The sequence below is a fragment of the Idiotropiscis lumnitzeri genome, chromosome 2 (assembly GCF_059441095.1).
Source record: "Idiotropiscis lumnitzeri isolate Australia: NSW breed Sydney's pygmy pipehorse chromosome 2, RoL_Ilum_1.0, whole genome shotgun sequence".
Classification (NCBI taxonomy): domain Eukaryota; kingdom Metazoa; phylum Chordata; class Actinopteri; order Syngnathiformes; family Syngnathidae; genus Idiotropiscis; species Idiotropiscis lumnitzeri.
Genome location: NC_142392.1, coordinates 26,489,050 through 26,511,877, shown reverse-complemented (window position 1 = coordinate 26,511,877; position 22,828 = coordinate 26,489,050). Strand labels below are relative to the sequence as shown.

Genomic DNA, 22,828 nt, shown 5'->3' with positions numbered 1-22,828 from the left:
AATTGAATAAATATTGTAGTATTACATCAGCAAGCTTAAATATACATTGAAATACATTTTTAAAAAGTCGTGTATTATTAAATGGCCTAATATAGATATGGGAAGTAATTCTCTGTATGAAACTATGAAGGGACTGGAGCTCACAGGAGTGACCAGTCTTGGTTCTGAAGTTCCGATGTAACCAGATACTGCCCTGAGAGAAAATAGGCCTGAGCATTGTTTATGGTGGGGGCAATTCTCTCGCCAGGTCAGTGACCTTCCAGGGTATGAGAGTAATTTAAGGTGGTCACGAGTAGACTGGTCGTATCAACGGGGAGACGCATCTGCTCTCCCTCTGGGGGACCTTTGGAGGGAAATCCCGAAGACTAGCGGGATGGGAATGCATATGCAACAAGGGAAAATTAGATATTCATGTCCTATTTGGGCATTCCGTAGAAGAAGGGAATGTCTGAGAGGGGGCTCAAGTTTTTGGGGAGACTTCTTTTGACATCAGCATGTGACGAGAATAAAATCTTTTTCGAACCATCGCCAATCCAGCCTTGCTCGGCTGCCTCTCCGGAAGGCAGCAAGGACCCACACTTCAAAGACAAAATATACGACATATTGAAAGAAAAATAATACTCAAATATTGAAATAAGTATAGAATTGAATGAATAAACAACAAAGAAATAAATACCTCCTGGAAAATATCATTATTTTCAACATTTGTCAAAGCACAACATTTCGATCAGATTGAGTTCTTTCTTGCACATTCTTAAGCAATCATAATTTTTTTACTTTTACTTTTGAAGTTACTTCAGTGCATTTCACACCTGTGCCTTCAGTGAAGTCCTTCTTTGTCCTACTTGAATAAATCCCCATCAAAATACCATCATTTATGACACCACGGCTGGACAAATAATATCCAGAAACACACTTACGCACCACTGAGTGAGTGTTGGACGATATAGCTTCTCTTGAAAGGTCCGACTTGAAAATGTCTTTGCAAGTGTATCTGCAATTAAATCCACACTTTTCCCTCCTTCGGCCATTGTGGTTCAAAAAAAGCAAGAATATATTTTAGATTTTCGAACGGCCGCCAATTACGACTTTTGGGTGTGTCGATTCGGCATCGTGCTGCCCCCTCACGAGTGAGTATCCAATCACAAAACGCGTTCCTCACCCTCAGCATAAGGCCAGCGAAAAGGCTCACTGTAACCAACTCGTGATCTGATTGGCTGTCGCAACCGTCAAACAAGGCCGTGAAATTGAAAACCGACAACAATCAGCCAATAAAAACAAAGGGATGTTGTAGGCTAAAAGTGACAGCAAAGGGAAGACAACACAAATTAACGTTCACAATTGTGCCAAGTCGACTGGAGTCAATTTTTGGAGACAAGACATCTGAAGATCTTGGATTGATAAAAAGAATTTACCAAATCACCAGCAAGGATGTCAATAAGAACAACAAAGTGTTGCAGAGTGAAGGTAGTAAGAGTATAGTGAACAAATACTTTTCTGTCTTCAAAGGACAAGGTACGCTACCTTACACTTACAAAATACAGCTCAAGGAAGATGCTAAACCTGTAGTACATGCCCCGAGAAGAGTTCCAGCCCCTCTCAAAGAGAGATTAAAAAAGGAACTGAACAGAATGACACCAATAGGAGTCATAGAGAAAGTGGAAGAACCCACCGACTGGGTAAATTCCATCACGTGTGTTAAAAAGAGGAACTCCCCAGAGTTACGTGTTTGCCTCGACCCCAAAGATCTGAATGAGAACATTAAAAACGAACATTATCAGATTCCCAAGCGTGAAGAAATCCTGAGTGACATGGCAGGTGCTAAGTACGTTAGCAAATTAGATGCATCGCATGGATTTTGGCAGCTGAAGCTGGACACCGAAAGCAGCAGGTACACCACCTTCAACACACCATTTGGGCGTTTCTGTTTTCTGAGACTGCCATTTGGCATAAAATCTGCGCCTGAGATCTTTCACAGAGCTATGAAGTCAATCATGGAAGGTCTGGAAGGAACCCGTGTGTTCATTGATGATGTGGTTGTTTGGGGAAACACGGAACAAGAACACAATGAGAGATTTGAGGAACTGCTACAAAGAGTTCAAATGAATGGACTTAAACTAAAACGAGAGAAATCTCTAATCTCGTTGCACACTTGAGTACAATGTCAATAAAGGGATTTCTGTTTTCTGAAATGTCTGTTTGGAGTTACAGAATTGACACAGCAGATGGAGTAGTGCCAGACAGAACCAAAGTGCAAGCAATGCTGGACATGCCAGCTCCAACTGAGAAAAAAGGACTTCTGCGAGCAATGGGGATGATAAACTTCCGGGGCAAGTCCATTCCAAACCTCTCTTCAAGAACAAAGTCCCTAAGTTTGCTGCTGCATCACGACGTAGTCTTTGAGTGGACAACAAAACATGACGAAGAATGGCAAGATCTAAAGAGAACTGTGACAGCTGAGCCAGTCCTTGCCTACTTTGATCCATCAAAACCAACCAAAATTTCCACGGAAGCGTCGAAAGATGGGCTAGGTGCCGTACTGCTGCAAAAGGCGAGAGACACATGGCAACCTGTAGCCGATGCATCCAGGTCAATGTTAGAGACTGAAAAATGCTATGCACAGATCGAAAAGGAGTCACTGGGTTTAGTGTTTAGATGTGGCAAATTTCACACGTATGTTTATGGACTGCCCACGTTCATAGCAGAGACTGATCATAAGCCACTGATTTCAATTAGGAAGAAAAATCGCAATGACATGACGCCCAGAATTCAACGCATGATGATGACATTGCAGCGCTATGATTTTGAGCTAATATACACGCCTGAAAAATACATTGTGCTTGCTGATGCGTTATCCCGAGCGCCGCACCCTAACAGTGACATCAAGGACTGTGTTATGGCGGAGGAGGCTGAGGCTCACATCAACATGGTCACAGCCGCACTTCCTGCTACTGACGCTATGCTGTCAGTCTTGAACAAAGTGTCACAATGTATGAACAATGGATGGTCAAAAGGGAACTGCCCTCAGTTTTACCCTATGTGAGCGGAGTTGTGCATGGCGGACGGCCTCCTGCTGAGGACAGACAGGATTGTAGTTCCACAAGCTATGCACAAGGACATGCTTCAGCGTCTTCACAAAGGACACCTGGGAGTGGAGAAATGTAAGAGAAGAGCACGAGAAGCCATCTACTGGCCGGGCATTAACAAAGACATAGAAGAAATGATTTAAAAATGCCAAGTTTGCCAAAAACATCAACACAAACAAGTCAAAGAGCCAATGCTGGTAGCTGACCTTCCCACAACTCCCTGGCAGAAGGTAGGCACTGATTTGTTTCATATAAGAGAACATTATCAGATTCCCAAGCGTGAAAAAATCCTGAGTGACATGACAGGTGCTAAGTACTTCAAATTAGATGCATCGCATGGATTTTGGTATTCATAAATGTGTTTGGTTTGCTTTTGTGAATAAAGATTTTACAAAAAACGTATGAGTAAATATTTATCATCTCATCAATATTTGCACAACAGAGTACTGAGTTTCGAGATCCTCACAATAATAATTCTCAAAATTATATTTCTTATCAATTTAGCTTAGTTAAGGGATATTTTATTGACAATCTAACATCACGATACAAAGACGGAAAAAAAATTGGTGGTGGGGGGGAGCGAATCTTTTTCTTCTTGGTAGGGGCCGGCGTGAAATAATTGAGAAGCACTGCTAGTATATGCAGACATTATATTCAAACAATCTTGCAGCCCGAGTGAACCGCAGCATCGGTCAGAGAATCGTAAACGTCCCACTGCTGGAGCAGCAAAGGCTTCTCGGGGCATAGGCGGAAGTGACGCGAGAGATGACTCACCAATGTGGCGTGAATTTAGTTATTTTGTTAATTTTTTTAATCAACCGAAATAAAATATTATATAAAAATATATATATTAAAATAGAACAGCCAGGTGTAAAAACAAACACAGAAGCAAAGAAATATATTTGAAAAATACGCGCTTAAAGCATGACGTCATTAGCAAGCGCGCAGCTTCCGCAAGACATCGACCACATCCACCGATCCGTCCACACCGGAACAAAAACAGTCCACCGCTAAATTCTTCTGGTTTAGTGTGGAACTGACTGTAATATTCTCACAGGATGTCCGTTGATATTCTAAAGGACTACGACATAATTCATTAAGTCTTTGTGTCCCGATAACCTCATCTTCGCTCGTTGATCCTTTTCGGCGTAGTTAGCTTAGCTTGTTAGCTAGCTAGCCGCTAACGAAAAGAGGCACATGACTCATCGCCAAGCAGAGATCAAGTGCGGATTTTTTGGAATTATCATTTGAAAATGTGTGAAAAATCTACACCCCAGTACAAAGAGGAACTTAGTGGAATAAAAGAAGAGAACGAGCAACATTTTCAACTGCTGGGCGAAGTTTGCAACCAGCCTCGTGTTGTGCTACACGAAGCAGGTTTGTCCACGTCTTACTCTCATTTGCTTTGTCAAGAACGACTTTCTATCGTTAGAAATGTGCATCACAACATTAAGTTGTTTGGGGACATGCGTTCACGGTTATTGCCATTTTATTTTTAAATGTTGCCTTTTACTTGTCGGTTTGCTGAACATTTGTTTATGCCAAATGAAATCAGTGCAGAAAATAAATGCCAAAGAATAACCAATATTGGGGGGTGAACTCCATGTTTTTCCCAGTATAAAATTTGAACTCATTTATCATTTTACATTTTCTGGTTTTTATATCTTGTTCAAGCAATTCCTTACGGAATGAATTCTGCCCGACTCTAAAAAATGTGCACACTGCGGCGAAAACATAAATGGCGGTTGATCAATTTTAGTGGATAAAACACAAAATATTAAGTTTTTAAAAAAAATCAAGTCCGTATTGGTCTTATTTATTTATTAACTTTGTACTGGCTTGGTCGGGTATGAGTCAATGAACCTCCGGTGGCTCTGCACTGTTTTGTGCACATGTGCGTCATTTCACCCCATCCAAACATTTAAAATACATTGAATGCATCCATCCAGGGTTGCACGGATCTCATCAGTGAACAAGCGCATGCTGCAAGAAATGCATCTGCATCTTTGGCTTACTATGGGCTTAAAAAGGGAGAACGTCACAACCCCCTTTTCTACCAACAAGTCCAGGAACATTTAGTTCCTGGTAATAAAGTTCCTGTGGCCCAGGTGGTTTGCATCTCCCCCGCAACTCATAGTTCCTGGTAATTTATGCAAATGACAATGTTGTGTTACTTTGTTACTCATTACTGACACCCTATGGCTGTTAAGCATCATTGCGGTTACGAAATAATTCAGTGAACTCATAATATTTTGGTGTATCTTAGTCGAATTTTAATACATATTGGATAACTTTAAAATATACCGTCATTATTCAAATATGTCAACATGAAAGTCAGAGTGAAAGTGTTGTTGCTTAATGCTTATGTGTAGGGATTTTGTCTCTTCAAACATAATCTTTTTTTAAATTTGATTTAGAAACAGAAATTGTATTTAAAAAAAGTAAAAAGGGGAATGTCGGAATATACTAGCAGGATAAATGTCATTTTGGGTAAAAAAACAAACACGTAAATCATGCAATAAATAGCCACTCTGATTCCAGGGCCCCTTTAATTCTTTTCGGGATCCAGATTATAATGGAAGCAATAAGTACCCACGATGAAACTATCTCTAAATGCAAAATGAAAAACTTGTAAACATATTTCACTTGAAGGATTCCTATTCTATCAATGACATTATGTTGCGATGGCCCCCAGTGGCCCCCATTGATATGTTCGGATCCCACAACAGGTGTTCCATCAGACGCACACGATAGCCTGTGTGTGCTAACTTCAGCTCGCTTCCAGAAACGTCTGTGACTGTCAGAAATGAAATCGGGCATCAGCCGCAACGTGCTTCCTTTTTAAATGCTCGTTTATCACTGTTGTGCGGCTAACGGGAGGCTTACATCGTAGGACGTAATTTTGGGAAATGTCCCCATGGTCCGGTCCAAATCGGGGTCGCACGCATTGCTCCGTGTGCGGCGGGCACAAGTCAAGGTAGCATGGTAGAAACAATATAAGACAAAGTCGCCGCATGAGCTTTGACTTGACCAAACCAAATGTGTGTTTGTCTTTTTGTGTCCTGCAGACGCCAGTGAAAACGATCTCCGTTCTGTGAAAGAGGGGCCAGACTTGACTCAGATCAAAAAGGAGGAGGAGGAGGAGGAGATCAACAAGTCACCAGTGAACGTTGTCCCTATAAAGACTGAAGATGAAAACAAGGATGAGAGTGAGGACAACAGAGGGGCGGAGCCTACAAGCAGCAGTTCAAGTCATCACGTGACAAAAGAAGGTGATGAAGACCACTGGGGGCCATCACAAGCACAAAATGAGGACACATTATCAGACACTCATGACGATGATGATGATGATGATGGGCAAGCTAAAAGTGAAAGGGCATGTCACACTGACTCATTCACTTCAAAGCTGTCTTTAAAAGGGCACAGAAAAACACACAGTGGTGAAAAACCTTTTTCTTGTTCAGTTTGTGGGAAATGCTTCTCTCGAAGGTTTGATTTAACAATCCACACAAGAATGCACAGTGGAGAAAAACCTTTTTCCTGCTCGGTTTGTGGCAAAAGGTTCTCTGTAAAGTCACATTTAACAAGGCACACAAGAACGCACAGTAGAGAAAAACATTTTTCCTGCTCGGTTTGTGGCAAAAGCTTCCTGCATAAGTCAAAGTTTACAATCCACACAAGAACACACACTGGAGAAAAACCTTTTTCCTGCTCAGTTTGTGGAAAATGCTTCTCTCAAAAGGGAAATTTAACAGAACACACAAGAACACACAGTGGTGAAAAACCTTTTTCCTGCTCAGTTTGTGGCAAAAGCTTTTCTCTAAAGTTCCGATTAACAGAGCATGCAAGAACACACACTGAAGAACCTCTTTCTTGCTCATTTTGTGGTAAAATCTTCTCCCATAAGTCACATTTAACAGAACACACAAGAACACACAGTGGTGAAAATCCTTTTTCCTGCTCAGTTTGCGGAAAAAGTTTCTCTCAAAAGGCAAGTTTAACAAGACACACAAGAACTCACAGTGGAGAAAAACCTTTTTCCTGCTCAGTTTGTGGAAAATGCTTCTCTGAAAAGTCAACGTTAACAAGACACACAAGAACACACAGTGGAGAAAAACCTTTTTCCTGCTCAGTATGTGGAAAATGCTTCTCTGAAAAGTCACATTTACGATACCACACAAGAACACACAGTGGAGATAAGCCATTCAGTTGCAGCGTTTGTGCTAAAAAATTCACCACTAAACAGCAGGCTGAGAGACACGATTGTGATGGAGAGAATATAGGGCTGGGCAATATGACCTAAAATCAATATCGCAATAAAATGAGCAATTTTACCTCAATAACGATGAATCACAATAAATTTCAGTCCGCGGACCAAAATCAAAATAAATGCAGGAAATACATAATAACTGTTTTCTTTATTGACCAAGTGGTACACATTACTTTCAATGGAAAATAAAAGTACAAAAATCATGTGTAGAAGCCTTCCAAATATCTTACTTTGCATGACTTGAACAATGTCACAAAGAACAGGAGAAAAAGGGTACTTCTCGCAAAATCTTCTCTGCAAATAGATTGTGCCAAGATGCTGTAATGCCATGTGCAAAGGCGCTAGTCGCCTGTCAACAAAATGCTAAATAAAATGAAAAAAAATGTCAATGGAATGCCAATGCCAAATAAACAAGTGAACTTCATCAGGAAAATGCGCCGTCTCGAGTACTCCGTGCGCGGTCGCCACTTGTCGTCAATGTCATGCACAGTCGGGGTCAAACAGGGGTCCATGTCGCGTCTCGACCACAAGTCGGATGTGGATGCAAAACGCTTGACATGTCTCCGCTCCCGTCCCGATGTTGTCCATATCGGGAAGTACGGTTTGCAACAAATATTTTCGTACCTCTTGTCGACTACTTTTATGAGGCGTTTAAATCTTGTGCGCACTGTCGCTCGAGGAGCTACATCTTTAGCAATGTGCTAGGCCAGTGTTTTTCAACCTTTTTTGAGCCAAGGCACATTTTTTTCATTGAAAAAATCCCGCGGCACACTACCAGCTGAAAATGTGAAAAAAAGTGTTTTTTTAACATTGAAAAATGACCTATTAAAAGTCTTGAATATTAATCAAATAAACAAAGAATAAAGTATCGTAAAATCTTTCACATTTATACTCAGTGTGAAACCTGTGCCTGTTTGGATGAACACAGAGCTGATATATTGGCAGGAATCAAAGTATTAATTCCTCTGCCACGAGTGAGACTTTTTTTGATTTAGCCACAAGTTCAGCGACGTGGTAGCTAGCTTTAAGGGCTCTCTCGCTTACCTTTGCGGTTTTTCTCATGAAAGTTGCTTGTTTCTCCGTGTGTTCACTCAGGCCAACAAAATACGCCACATTTTTGTTTTGAAGTAAAGGGCGTTTCGTTTGGAGATGGCGTTTAAGCGTGCTTGGGACCAGAGCGCCGTTGGAGAGCTTTTCACCACATACCAAGCACAACGGAGTCCGTGTCGTTGCATCTCCGGTAAAAGTAAATCCAGATGAAAGATAGCTTTCGCTGTATTGCCTCACGGCAGAAACTTTGCAGGACATCTTTGCTTTTTTTTTTTTTTACCTCCACTCATACTAGGGCTTTCATCTAGGTCTGGGTTTTGTCCAGGGTACCAGTTCAGAGTCAGCATTTTTTTCTCTTCAAAAACATATCCATTACTTTCACCGTCGTTCTGTTATCCACTTTTTTCATTCTGCTATCCACTTCTCGCTTGTCTCCAAGCACAAGGCAATTCACTACCTGCTGCTGCTGCCGCCGCCTACTGGTTTGGAAGAGTACTACATTTTACTACTCTGCAGACGCTAGACCGCACAGGTACACAAAATGAATAATTTCCCACGGCACACCTGACAATATCTCACGGCACACTGGTGTGCCGCGGCACAGTGGTTGAAAAACACTGTGCTAGGCTATCGCGTCCACCTCTTAGACGTTCTCTCGTATGGTGTTTTTTTTTTTAAACACCGAATTAACCGACATGGGCAAAATGATTTTATTAAATTTCGATCACTGTAAATTTTCGGTTTATTGCCCAGCCCTACGAGAATAGCAGCGATCCTTGAAGCTTAAAAAAAGACAAAAAAAAAAACTCAAGGAACCGACTCCTCGTGGTAAGATGTAAATGTGATTTAGAAAATATGATATATTGAATTTTCAAAGCTCTTTTATTGACACAAGGCCAATGTGATCAGTGCATTGTGTCTGAGTGATGATGATTTTTTTTGTGTTTACATCAAACATTTAAATGAAATTAATTGCCTTTGCCTGGAACAACATTTGTTAACGTTATGCTTTTCAGTTGTCTTTTAAATCGTACCTAATGGAAAAGGTGTGAGAAGAAACTGTGCTTATGAAATCGGTTCCTTCCACAATCATCAATAAAATCACTTGTTCCACTTGCTCAACTGGCCTCCATTACGCTGTGTGAAGAGGTGAAAAACTGAACTAGAAGTTGAACTCTAAAAAGAACCAGACAGAGAAACGCAAATAGTCTCAGTTTCTCTCAATGGCTTTAGTATGTCAGGAGTTGGCAATCTGATGGCGACTGGAGTCAGCGTTTATTTGTCACCACGGACGAGATGATCCGCATCACGCTGTTCGTTGCTGCTGCTGTCTGAATTGGACCCTGGAGGTCACCTGCCAGCATCCCTGAATTTCACCGGCGGATATTCAGCTATCCCACGTCTGACCCCAGATTGCTATGGAATTTTCAGCAGTAAGGGAAGATCAATGAGATAGTCTGGAAAATAAATGTTCTTTTGAGTCAGTCTGCAGAGTGATCTCAGTGGGAGAAGTGCGTGGGAAGATACTGACGCACACAGGAAGATGAAGATTTATTTGACAGGAACTGTGTAATCTTAAAACAAAAAGATACTTTTTCTGCATTGAGCCTACTTATCAGTCAAGGTCGTGTTGTTTTGGCTTCACAAAGAATCCTCGAGTACAAGAAGCGAAAGACACTTCCTTCAAAAGCAGGTGGCCACAATAAATAACAAAAACCTTACTTGCAAAATAATTGTCCATAATATTAAGATTGAACAAAATAGTGACACAAATATTGAAAAAGTAAATACAGTCACGATTAAACATTGAATACTAAATTATTACTAAAACAGTTAAATGAATCTTGAAATAAATAATGAATCACTGTAGTTTAATGAATACTGAAACGAATAATGAAATATTTAAGTTAGTTAAGTTATAAGCACTGAAACCATTTTTTAAAACTCTAACATTTAGAGAATAAAACAGTGATGTATTTTAATTTAAAATTCGCAACCACGTCGCTGGCGAAAAACCCTGTAAAAAGGCAAATATGTTGACATAAAGTTTCACTTTATCATGTCAACTGTTAATAATAGAGAAATACATTTGGAATACTGTCCAACCAACAACATGGTGTCAGATGTGAAAACAAAACCAGCAACAAAAGTCAAATTCAATACATCTCTCAAGTTCATATTTGGGAACTAAAATTTTTGTTCATGTGCATACGTTTAAATCTTACGTTTTTTCTATGTTTAGAAGATAACAATGATTTGCATCGCAAATGGCGACATCTGTCGGTGAGTTGGTGACAGTGCTCCACACAACCAGCAGCCAATCATATCACAGCGGGGTGTGTCCTGTTCTTCCGCTTTCGTGACGAACAGGAAATCCTTTCAGTGGGACTTTGAAAAACGACGCCATCTTTCATTCATCTCGTCGAACAAAGAGAAGCACACGAGTTATCGCCAAGCAAAGACCAAGTGCGGATTTTTGGGAATTATCATTTGAAAATGTGTGCAAGAACGACACCCAAGTACAAAGAGGAACTTGGTGAAATAAAAGAAGAGAACGAGCAACATCTTCAACTGCTGGGCGAAGTTTGCAACCAGCCTCGTGTTGTGCTACACAAAGCAGGTTTGTACACGTTTTACTCTCATTTGCTTTGTATAGAACGACTTTCTATCGTTAGAAATATGCATCACAACATTAAGTTGTTTGGGGAAATCGTTCAAGGTTATTGCCGTTTTATTTTTAAATGTTGCCTTTTACTTGCCAGTTTGCTGAACATTTGTTTATGCCAAATGAAATCAGTGCAGAAAATAAATGCCAAAGAAAAAACAATAGTGGGGGGTAAAATCCGTGTTTTTTTTCCAGTTTAAAATTTGAACTGATTATTTAACATTTTACATATTCCAGTTTTTATATGTTGCTAAAGAAATTAAGTTTGTCATGTCAGGTTTCAAAACTATGCTGACAGATGTAGTGTATGTTTATATCCACTGTTGGAGTTGAGCCACCGAGAAAATGAGAAACATTTAGTAAATGAATCTTCAAAGCCAAACTTACTCCAATGCGTGTTCGTTTTTTGTACTCAAGAAGAAAAGGGCCAAATAAAGACTCAACAACAGCTGATTAGGGTTGCGATATTTTAGTTTCTTCGATTTCTGGAGTTCAAGAAATAGTATCTGGGCGGCTTTTTCTTATTCTGACGAGAAACTATAATCAGACGAGCACAATCAAAAAATGTCGCGCTGATCTCAGCCCAGCCTCACATTTTATAGGAGGTTTTCTATGTCAAGGGTCATGTAGGTTGAATCGGTCGTCCTTGCTCCCTCCCACTTCCGCGTTCCACGTCCAAGACTGACCTTCTCAGGCAGGCGGCAGTCTCTCCGTCTCTCCTGCTCACATTCCCCTGTAATCTCGTCAGTGTACAGATTGTGTGGTGTATGTTTTCCCAGATCAGATTATGTTTTTGGGTGTTCTTGATCACGTCCCTGTGACGTCCTCCCCGGCCCAACTTGATATGTTTGTATCTTCTATGGCCTATGTGGAGAATGTGTTTAGTCGTATTTGTCCATGAAGTGCTATCTGGTTTGTCATCAGTTTGACCTGAGCAGACGGAATCTGTTTGTTCTGAATGAGAGTGTGGGTCGTGAAAATACCATGTGTGCAAGTTTGAGGTCTTACATTTAAACTTAGTCATATAAATTTAGCATATGAATGCATCAGTAAACACCATGACTACAATCCCAGTCAATCTTATCGATGCACTGTACTTCTACTTTCATTTGATAAATGCTTTTTGTTCAATCAATGTTTAACATGTTCAGTAAATATGAACCTGCTAAATTAAATAATTGACCTTCTGTCCCGTAAGTGTTTAAAATAATGCCAGCAATCGTAATACAAACCTTCAATATTCATGTCCGATGTGGCCATTCCCTATAAGAAGGGAAGGCCGGAGAGAGGGGACACCTTTCCCTTTTTTCTTTTTGGGGAGACTTCTTTTGACATCAGCATGTGACGAGAATAAAATCTCTTTCTAACCAAAATGGCTGTGTCGGAGAATTTTTTTCCATCACCAATTCTGCCATGCTCGGCGACCTGTCCGGAGGGAAGCTGAGCCAGACCCACACATCAACAACAAAATATACCACATTTTTGGCATTTTGCTCCATTGAGGGTCTCAGGGTGCTGGGGCGCAGGCGTTCAACAGCCGGCCGGCTGAACTTTTGGTGAGATGCTTTTACTCACAATGGGTGTTGTGCGCCTGTGTCCAAGCGGTCGGGGCTTTTGGGGTCGTGAAAGAAAGCTTGTGCGTGTGGGTCTGCTGGCTGGTTGGTCATGGAAAATGTCCCTGTGTTAGTTTCAATTATCGTTTAAACAAGAGGCCTCTATAATAATTAAGACATAAAAGATGTCAAAGTAACCGCACTATGAAAGAACATTAGAAAAAGTATAAAAAAAATAAATAAATAAATGAAAAAAAAATGATGATAGGAACTAAGTAAATTGGGACTAGTGTGGGAGAAATGTGCAGAAGATAAAGAAAAGAAAGGTCTAGTGGTTAAAGAGATGAGAAATAAGAAGTGTAAAACTATTGCTATAGACAACATAGTCGTGAATAAGCTCAGTTTGAGCACAGACCCTGGCCAGGGTGTAAATTTTAGCAGGAAAACTATGAGCTGAAAATAGAAATAATGAAGAGAAGCGCGCTTCCACGAATCGTATTGGGCACTTTGTGGCATGGAACACAGTAAGGATCGAGGCGTACCGTTGTGTGGAGGGCCTGGGGCTGAGCCGACGGTTTCGCTGGTACGTAGCAAGAGTAATGCATTAAGTCTGGGCCGGTTCGACTCCGCTGTTCAGATATGTACCCTGTGATTACTCGTGTTCTGGTCAAGGCCTCACAAAATCAAAAACCTGGCTACCATCTACTGTGGGACCAAGAAGTCAGGCAGCCCCCACGCAGGAGAAAAGGGGTGATAGTTATAAACCAGTGCCAGTCCCTCCTTTGTAGAAAGAATTGCCCCTTCTAAAACCCAAATGTTATTGCATTAATATTCCGTTTTATCAGTTCAACTAACGCGTGTGCGTCCTAGTATACATTGAAATTTGCAGCATAAAAAATGTTTAAAAATTTGGATAATAACTAAAGCAAAATTAAAACGAGAAAGATAATTGGCTACATAATAATTGGGATGAAATTAATCTTCATTGCAAGAAGCGGTGAATTAAATACAGAAATATAAGATCATAAAAGAATGAATGCATGTTCCGTGGAATGTGATTTTTCAACACGGAAAAGCCCTGAGTGATGAAATCGTTCACACTGATAAGAGATACAATTTTGTTGAAACAGGACATGCAAGGTTAAAGGTTATGTAAAACGAAAAAAAAAAACATCTAATGTTCCATACTTCAGTTTGGCGACGGATGTACGACGGTAATTCTATTCATGGATTGACATTTTGAAATGGAAATGACAGGAATATGAATTATCATGTTATGGGGGACTTTTGATATACAGTAAATTGATTTAAATTAAATTACAATTTTTTAGTCTGCACATAATCCACTTCAAAGAATACTGACTCATTGGTTGAGGAAAACGGGGTTATATTAGTTCAGTGGTTCTCAATTATTTCCTGTCACGCCCCCCCTACCAAGAAGAAAATAAATTTGCGCCCCCCCACTACCTGGAGGCACAATCAGGTCCTACGGCAACTGGCGATCATACTGGAGAAAAGGAGAACGACCAACAATGCCCTCCCTCCCCACGCGCCTGGACTCCCAAGCACAATCGCCTTTGTGAAAGCAGGACAACTTGCAGGGAGACCATCTGTAAGAGTGGAAACAACCCTCCTGGACACAGCCCGAGACTGGAAAATGAAAGTTGACCTGGATCAGAAAATCATCTTTCCACCGGAGATCATTACAACTAATCTCAGGCCAGACCTGATCTTGTGGTCAACCTCACAGAAACTCCTGTACATCGTGGAACTAACAGTCCCATGGGAGTCTGCAGTGGATGAAGCCTATAATCGCAAAAGCCTGAAATACATGGACATCGCAGCAGAGGCAGAGCAGCGTGGCTGGCGTACACAGGTGCTCCCTGTGGAGGTCGGGTGTAGAGGATTTGTAGCCACATCAACAACAAGGCTCCTGAGAAGCATGGGGATCCGAGGCCAGGCCCAACGACAAGCTGTGAAATTGCTGTCGGAGGCTGCGGAGAGAGGCAGCAATTGGCTCTGGATGAAGAGGAAGGACCCCACTTGGGCTGTTCGATGCCAAATGTGAGGAAAAGTGGAGGAGGAACACCCTCATAAGACTTCAAAGACCTAGTAAAGTACTCTTCTCCCTTCCCAATTTTGACAATAGGCAGGAGGAGCAGAGGCAGAGGGGGGCACACCTGAGGCGCACAGATGTCGCTGTTGAACCCATCCTGAGGTGTTGTGGGTTTATCAACGAAACACCGATGAAGGAGGGGACCCACCTGATGACCCCAGTGAAGCCTCTGGTCCTCATGCAGGTCAAATTGAGTTGCTTCTTTTTCCCCCACTCTAAAACACCAGAAGTGCTGATTTTTTTGGGGGGATTATAACAACAAGTCCTATAGCTAAACGAATAGTTGACGTGTTCATGGGGATTGAATATGAATCATAAACAGAAGACAAAACCAATTGGCATTGGCATTTGTAAAATATGATGAGGGATTAAGTTTGTGAGCTCTTATGGGAGACGGCGCAAGACGCGAATGGATTGAAGCTTCCGCCAGTGACCCGTCCAATAGTGTCACCACCACACAGCTGTGCCGAGTGGCCGTCCTCGAGGGCGTGCGCCTCCCAGTTACTGACATCATGCGAAACAGTCCGTCAATGAGAAACTGCTCATCAGTATGAGTAGAACCCCCGTTTTTGCATCGATGAAAGAAAATATTGGATTGGATGGAGAAAAAGAATTGTTACACCTGCGGGTTCAGAGGGCCAAGAGTGCTAATTCACTGGGAAAGGAAAAAAGAATATGGGAAAAATAAATAAAATAAAACAGGGGGAAGCAGTTAATGCAGCAGCCGACGCATGCAGCTCCCATTGCGTCTGCTCTTTCCGTTTCCCCTGCCACCGCAGGCTTGTTGTCCGCACCGGCCGGTCAACAAGGTCACGTAACAGAAGTAGGGGTGGTTATAGACATGGGTTGTGAGTGGGACGTTCTTTTGCTGTGGGGTCACTGGGTGATGAGCGGTCCAAACCGAGCCACTTCCTGAAATGTGCCATCCTGTGGTCCAGCGCCACGCCAGTCACAAAGAGCTCCACTAGCACTGGGGCGCCATCGCTACCCCCTCCTCCGACAACGCTTCTATGGCTTCCAAACGCACACTTGACGCCTCAACCCGATTGGGACCACATTCCACGATAGGGGTGCCCGCGGAGCCTCAGCATTCAAGGACCGGCAAGTCTTGGCATTCCGGTGACGATTGATGGACAACAGTTTTTGATGGTGGAACAAGATATTCCACGCTTTGCAAGCTTCTTCAGCATATCCCAATGAGCAACAATACTGTCATGCTTGTGGGACTCTTGAGATTGGCCAAGTCACTGCCGTGGACTGAATTTGACTGTGCACATCCGGCGGGAAAGCATATGTTGTCCTCCGTTCCAGTAGACTGGGCTGCTCTGAGACCAGGGTCTCCATCCTCCCGCGGGTGGTACGTCCTGTTCCTGCTCTGGTCTCTGAATTGTCTCTGTTCGCTGAGCCACAAATCACATTCACTATTGGTGCGCATCATCATACTAAAGATTTAGGCCCATTGGTGAAGACGGTTGGCAGAGTTAATTTCAGATGTAGAATACTCCATGTGACTTGCAGGGTGTGGTGTTTCAGCACCCATTGCGAATTCCTCTGTTATGGAACATTTTCAGAATTTCGACACTATGGTGGACCCGGGGTCTGACTGATGTTGTGCTCTGCTCCACAGCTTCTCCAATTTGTTTTTGCTTTATCTGCGAAAGTTTTTATTTTATTGTGAAAGAAATTAAGTTTGTCATGTCATCATGTTTCAAAACTATGCTTACGGGTTAATAGAAGGTCACAAAAACATGGACCTCTTGCACAGGAAAACGTGAGTTCAGTGGTAACAGAGTTGTGTCTATGCTGGCAGTTTAGCAGGAAGCCACAAAAACAGATGCACGTCTTGAACCGTGTTTGACAGAAAACCGTTTAGCTCGCATTGAACAGAAGTGTGATAAAGTCAAAGTGTTCATGTTTTTCCATTCTTTATGAGTTGACATCTACAAATTGCTTTGCTGCGCTTCAATAAAACGCCGCACAGGAGCGGGAACGCTTTTCTCTTTGGCGGACTGCTCCTCGCGAGTGACAAAGACAATCTTGGCTGGGTGATTCATTTGTGCACACTTGTCTCGTTTTTGACAAAAACTGTGCACACTGCGGCAAAAAGATCAATGGCGGTTGATGAATTTTAGTGGATAAAGCACAAAGGATTATTTTTTTTTTTGAATAAATCAAGTACGTATTGGTCTTATTTATGAAATTTTTACTGGCTCGGTCAATGAACCTCCGGTGGCTCTGCACTGTTTTGTGCTCGTGTGCATAGTTTCACCTCATCCAAACATTTAAAATACATTTAATGCATCCACCCAGGGTTGCACGGATCTCGATCAGTGGACAAGCGCATGCTGCAAGGAATGCATCTGCATCTTTGGCTTACTATGGGCTTAAAAAGGGAGTACGCCACAACCCCCTTTTCTACCAACAAGCCCAGGAACATTTAGTTCTATCTCTAAATGCAAAAATAAATTGTCATGATCCGTGTCGGTCATGGCAGGGCTTTGTTGTCATTTTTCACGTCCCATGCCTTGTCCTTGTTTTTGTTTACCCCGGTAGGCTGAGTAGGGGCGTTTCCCCTCAGCTCTCCGTTCCCACCAGCCACGCACCTGTTCCCCGTTAGCCCCGCACACCTGACTCCCATCTGCTCCCCTAATCAAAGGACTACTTAACCACCCCGTGCCGACAGCTCAGCGTCGGCGCATTGCCCCATTTGCGGACAGCACTGCCATTGCTTTGCCCTTTCCTCATGCCACCGTTACTCTTTGCTGTCATTCCTGATCATAGCTCGTAGTCACTTGTTATTGTCCCCGTTTCACAGTCTAGTTCAGTTCTGTCCTGTTGCGCCCTTGTTCGTCCTCATTGTTTTGTTATTTTGTCCCTAGTACCTTGTTGCCTTTTGGTTTCGTTTTGTTGAATAAATTCCCTTTAGGTTACCCTAATCCCGGCTTCCTCGCATTTTGGGTCCACCCCCTCCTCGCCGACCGGCGAACCTAACAGAAATACTTGTAAACATATTTCACTTGAAGGATTCCTATTTTATCAATGACATTATGTTGCGATGGCCCCCAGTGGCCCCCAATTATATGTTAGGGTCCCACAACAGGCGTTCCATCAGACGCACACAATAGCCTGTGTGTGCTAACTTCAGCTCGCTTCCAGAAACGTCTGTGACTCTGTCAGGAATTAAATCTGGCATCAGCCGCAACGTGCTTCCTTTTTAAATGCTCGTTTATCACAGTTGTGCTGCGAAAGGGAGGTTTACATCGTAGGACGTAATTTTGTGAAATGCCCCCATGGTCCGGTCCAAATCGGGGTCGCACGCATTGCTCCGTGTGCGGCGAGCACAAGTCAAGGTAGCATGGTAGAAACAATATAAGTCGAAGTCGCCGCCTGAGGTTTGACTTGACCAAACCAAATTTGTCTTTTTGTGTCCTGCAGACGTCAGACAAAATGATCTCTGTTCTGTGAAAGGGGAGCCAGATTTGACTCACATCAAAAAGGAGGAGGAGGAGGAGGCGGAGATCAACAAGTCACCAGTGAACGTTGTCCCTATAAAGACTGAAGATGAAAACAAGGATGTGAGTGAGGACAACAGAGGGGCGGAGCCTACAAGCAGCAGCTCAAGACATCACGTGACAACAGAAGGTGATGAAGACCACCGGGTGCCATCACAAGCACATAATGAGGACACATTATCAGACGCTCATGACAATGATGATGATGATGATGGGCAAGCCAAAGGTGAAAGGGCATGTCACTCTGACTCATTCACTTCAAAACTGTCTTTAAAAGGGCACAGAAAAACACACAGTGGTGAAAAACCTTTTTCCTGCTCGGTTTGTGGCAAAAGCTTCTCTCGAAAGTCTCATTTTGTAAGGCACACAAGAACGCACAGTGGAGAAAAACATTTTTCCTGCTCAGTTTGCGGAAAAGGTTTCTCTCAAAAGGCAAGGTTAATAGCACACAAAAGAATGCACAGTGTAGAAAAACCTTTTTCCTGCTCAGTTTGTGGGAGACGCTTCTCTGTAAAGTCAAATTTAAATTGTCACACAAGAACACACACTGGAGAAAAACCTTTTTCCTGCTCAGTTTGTGGCAAGAGTTTCTCTCAAAAGTCGCATTTAATAATTCACACAAGAAAACACAGTGGAGATAAACCTTTTTCCTGCTCAGTTTGTGGCAAAAGCTTTGCTTATAAGCCAAATTTAACTTGTCACACAAGAACACACACTGGAGAAAAACCATTTTCCTGCTCAGTTTGTGGCAAAAGCTTTTCTCAAAAATCAAATTTAACAAGTCACACAAGAACACACAGTGGTGAAAAATCTTTTTCCTGCTCAGTTTGTGGAAAATGCTTCTTTCATAAGGCAAATTTAACAAGCCACACAAGAACACACAGTGGAGAAAACCCTTTTTCCTGCTCAGTTTGTGGAAAATGTTTCTTTCATAAGGCAAATTTAACAAGCCACACAAGAACTCACAGTGGAGAAAAACCCTTTTCCTGCTCAGTTTGTGGCAAAAGCTTTTCTTATAAGTCAAATTTAAAAAGGCACACAAGAACACACACTGGAGAAAACCCTTTTTCCTGCTCAGTTTGTGGGAAAAGCTTCTCTCAAAAGTCTCATTTGATATATCACACAAGAACACACACTGGAGAAAAACAATTTTCCTGCTTGGTTTGTGGTAAAAGCTTTTCTCTAAAATCAAATTTAACAAGTCACACAAGAAAGCACAGTGGCGAAAAACCTTTTTCCTGCTCAGTTTGTGGCAAAAGCTTCTCTCAAAAGTCAAGTTTAACAGAACACACAAGAACACACAGTGGAGGAAAACCATTTTCTTGCTCGGTTTGTGGCAAAAGCTTCCTGCATAAGTCAACGTTTACAATCCACACAAGAACACACACTGGAGAAAAACCTTTTTCCTGCTCAGTTTGTGGAAAATGCTTCTCTCAAAAGGCACATTTAACACAACATACAAGAACACACAGTGGTGAAAAACCATTTTCCTGCTCAGTTTGTGGCAAAAGCTTCTCTGTAAAGTCAAGTTTAACAGATCACACAAGAACACACACTGGAGAAAAACATTTTTCCTGCTCAGTTTGTGCCAAGAGTTTCTCTCAAAAGCAAGATTTAACTAAACATAGAAGAATACACAGTGGAGAAAAACCCTTTTCCTGCTCCGTTTGTGGAAAATGCTTCTCTCAAAAGGCACATTTAACACAACATACAAGAACACACAGTGGTGAAAAACCATTTTCCTGCTCAGTTTGTGGCAAAAGCTTCTCTGTAAAGTCAAGTTTAACAGATCACACAAGAACACACACTGGAGAAAAACATTTTTCCTGCTCAGTTTGTGCCAAGAGTTTCTCTCAAAAGTCGTATTTACGACGCCACACAAGAACACACAGTGAAGACAAGACATTCAGTTGCAGCGTTTGTGCTAAAAAATTCTCCACTAAACAGCATGCGGAGAGTCACAATTGTGCTGGTGAGAAAAGCAGCGATCCTTGAAGCTTAAAAAAAAGAAAACAAAAAACTGAAGTAACTGACTCTTTGTGGTAAGATGTAAATGTGATTTTGAATAAAATACGATATATTGAATTTTGCAAAGCTTTTTTATTGACATTAAGCGTGTGATCCGTGCCAGAAGAACCATTGTGTCTGAGTATTTGTATTTGTTTTTATTTTTGAAAGTATACAGGGACAGTGCATATTAATCAAACAGTTTCCTGTAAATATGCCAAATTATAGCCAATGGCTAATTTGCATCCGTTGTCCCTGAGTGATGATGATCTTTTTTTTGTTTTCAATATCAAACATTATTAATGAAATTAATTGCCTTTGCCTGGAACATTTGTTAACATTATGCTTTTCAGTTGTCTTTTTAAACGTACTTAATGGAAAAGGTGTGAGAAGAAACTGTGCTTATGAAATCGTTGCCTTCCACAGTCATCAATAAAATCACGTGTTCCACTTGCTCAACTGGCCTTCATTACGCTTTGTGAAAAGGTGAAAAACGTAACTAGAAGTTGAACTATAAAAAGAACAAGAAAGAGAAACGCAAATAGTCTCAGTTTCTCTCAAAGGTTTTGGAATGTCAGGAGTTGGCAACTTGATGGCGACTGGAGTCAGCGCTGGTTTTCTCGCTGTGTTAGGCTGGCTCGTATATGTATGGTCCATTGAACATAACTCAAACTCTTCAAATATCCCCTCACATACATTTAATATTTCGCTTTCTGAATAAATTTCTGACTGGCTAAATACACTTTCTAGGTTGAGCTCCATCAAGCGTTTGGCATTTGTTGCTAAGCAGAATCTCACTTCGGAAAAATATACCAAATATTTTTTTTCATGCTTTATTATATTTTTTATAGATTGGATTATTTATATAGTGAAATAGGGAAATATTAAAATGTAAAATTGGAAATCACATACAGACTTAATTCAATTAATAACAAATATAGAAACATTTTATAAATATTGAACTAATTGAGAAGAGTCCTGATCTTGAAATAAATATTGAATTATAAAAAAATACTAAAAAATTAATTCAATAACCCGACCCCGGATGAGCGGCAGAAAATGGCTGGATGGATGGAATAATTTAAATTGCATATATATTCAAATGAACAAATATGTTAAGAAATATTCAAGTGTGAAATAAAAAGGTTTAAATTAATATTTATATAATTTCACATATTAAAATAATTGAATAAATATTGTAGTATTACATAAGCAAGCTTAAATATACATTGAAATAAATGAAAAAATAAGTTGTGTATTTTTAAATGGCCAAATATAGATATAGGAAGTAATTCTCTTTATGAAACTATGAAGGGACTGGAGCTCACAGAAGTGACCAGTCTTGGTTCTGAAGTTCCGATGTAACCAGATACTGCCCTGAGAGAAAATAGGCCTGAGCATTGTTTATGGTGGGGGCAATTCTCTCGCCAGGTCAGTGACCTTCCAGGGTATGGAAGTAATTTAAGGTGGTCACGAGAAGACTGGTCGTATCAACGGGGAGACGCATCTGCTCTCCCTCTGGGGGACTTTTGGAGGGAAATCCCGAAGACTAGCGGGATGGGAATGCATATGTAACAAAGGAAAATTAGATATTCATGTCCTATTTGGGCATTCCGTATAAGAAGGGAATGTCTGAGAGGGGGCTCGCACGTTTTTGGGGAGACTTCTTTTGACATCAGCATGTGACGAGAATTAAATCTTTCTTCTTTCTTTTGTTCTTTTTCATCACCAATCCAGCCTTGCTCGGCTGCCTCTCCGGAAGGCAGCAAGGACCCACACTTCAAAGACAAAATATACTACATATTGAAAGAAAAATAATACTCAAATATTGAAATAAGTATAGAATTGAATGAATAAACAACAAAGAAATAAATACCTCCTGGAAAATATCATTATTTATCAACATTTGTCAACATTTTTCTTTCTTGCACATTCTTAAACACATTATTTTTTTACTTTTACTTTTAAAGTTACTTCAGTGCATTTCACACCTGTGCCTTCAAAGAAGCCCTACTTTGTCCTACGTGAATGAATCCCCATCAAAATACCATCATTTATGACACCACGGCTGTACAAATAATATCCAGAAACACACTTACGCACCACTGAGTGAGTGTTGGACGATATAGCTTCTCTTGAAAGGTCCGACTTGAAAATGTCTTTGCAAGTGTATCTGCAATTAAATCCACACTTTTCCCTCCTTCGGCCATTGTGGTTTAAAAAAAGAAAGAATATATTTCAGATTTTTGAACGGTCGCCAGTTACGACTTTTGGGTGTGTTGATTCGGCATGGCGCCGCACTGCCCCGCAGTATTGGAACTCACTGGAGTTGCATCTTCATTTGAAGTTTGAAAAACACAACAAAAACCTCCGATATTTCGGCCGAAAATTGACAGCCGGAAGTTTTCTTACCTTCTGCGCATGTTTACAAGTGGCGACGAGTTCGTTCAAATCCGAACATTTCGGATTCTGACATGACTAAAGTAGCTCGAATATTTTTAAGTAGACAATTCAGTTGCGAGTAAGGAAGGGTTGTCACACATGTCAAACAGGAGGGATGGTGTGGTAA

At 41.3% G+C, this 22,828-nt stretch overlaps 1 protein-coding gene across 1 annotated transcript in view; it reads left to right on the top strand.

Annotated features, from left to right (window-relative positions):
• Positions 1-20,531, top strand: part of LOC148342129 (uncharacterized) — a 99,071-nt gene extending 78,540 nt beyond the window's left edge. Inside the window, exon 2 of the mRNA XM_088287563.1 lies at positions 18,176-20,531. Within this exon, the coding sequence (XP_088143689.1) occupies positions 18,709-20,247 (1,539 nt within the window). The 5' untranslated portion in view covers positions 18,176-18,708 and the 3' untranslated portion in view covers positions 20,248-20,531. The remainder of the gene's footprint in view (positions 1-18,175) is intronic.
• The last annotated feature ends 2,297 nt before the right edge of the window (positions 20,532-22,828 follow it).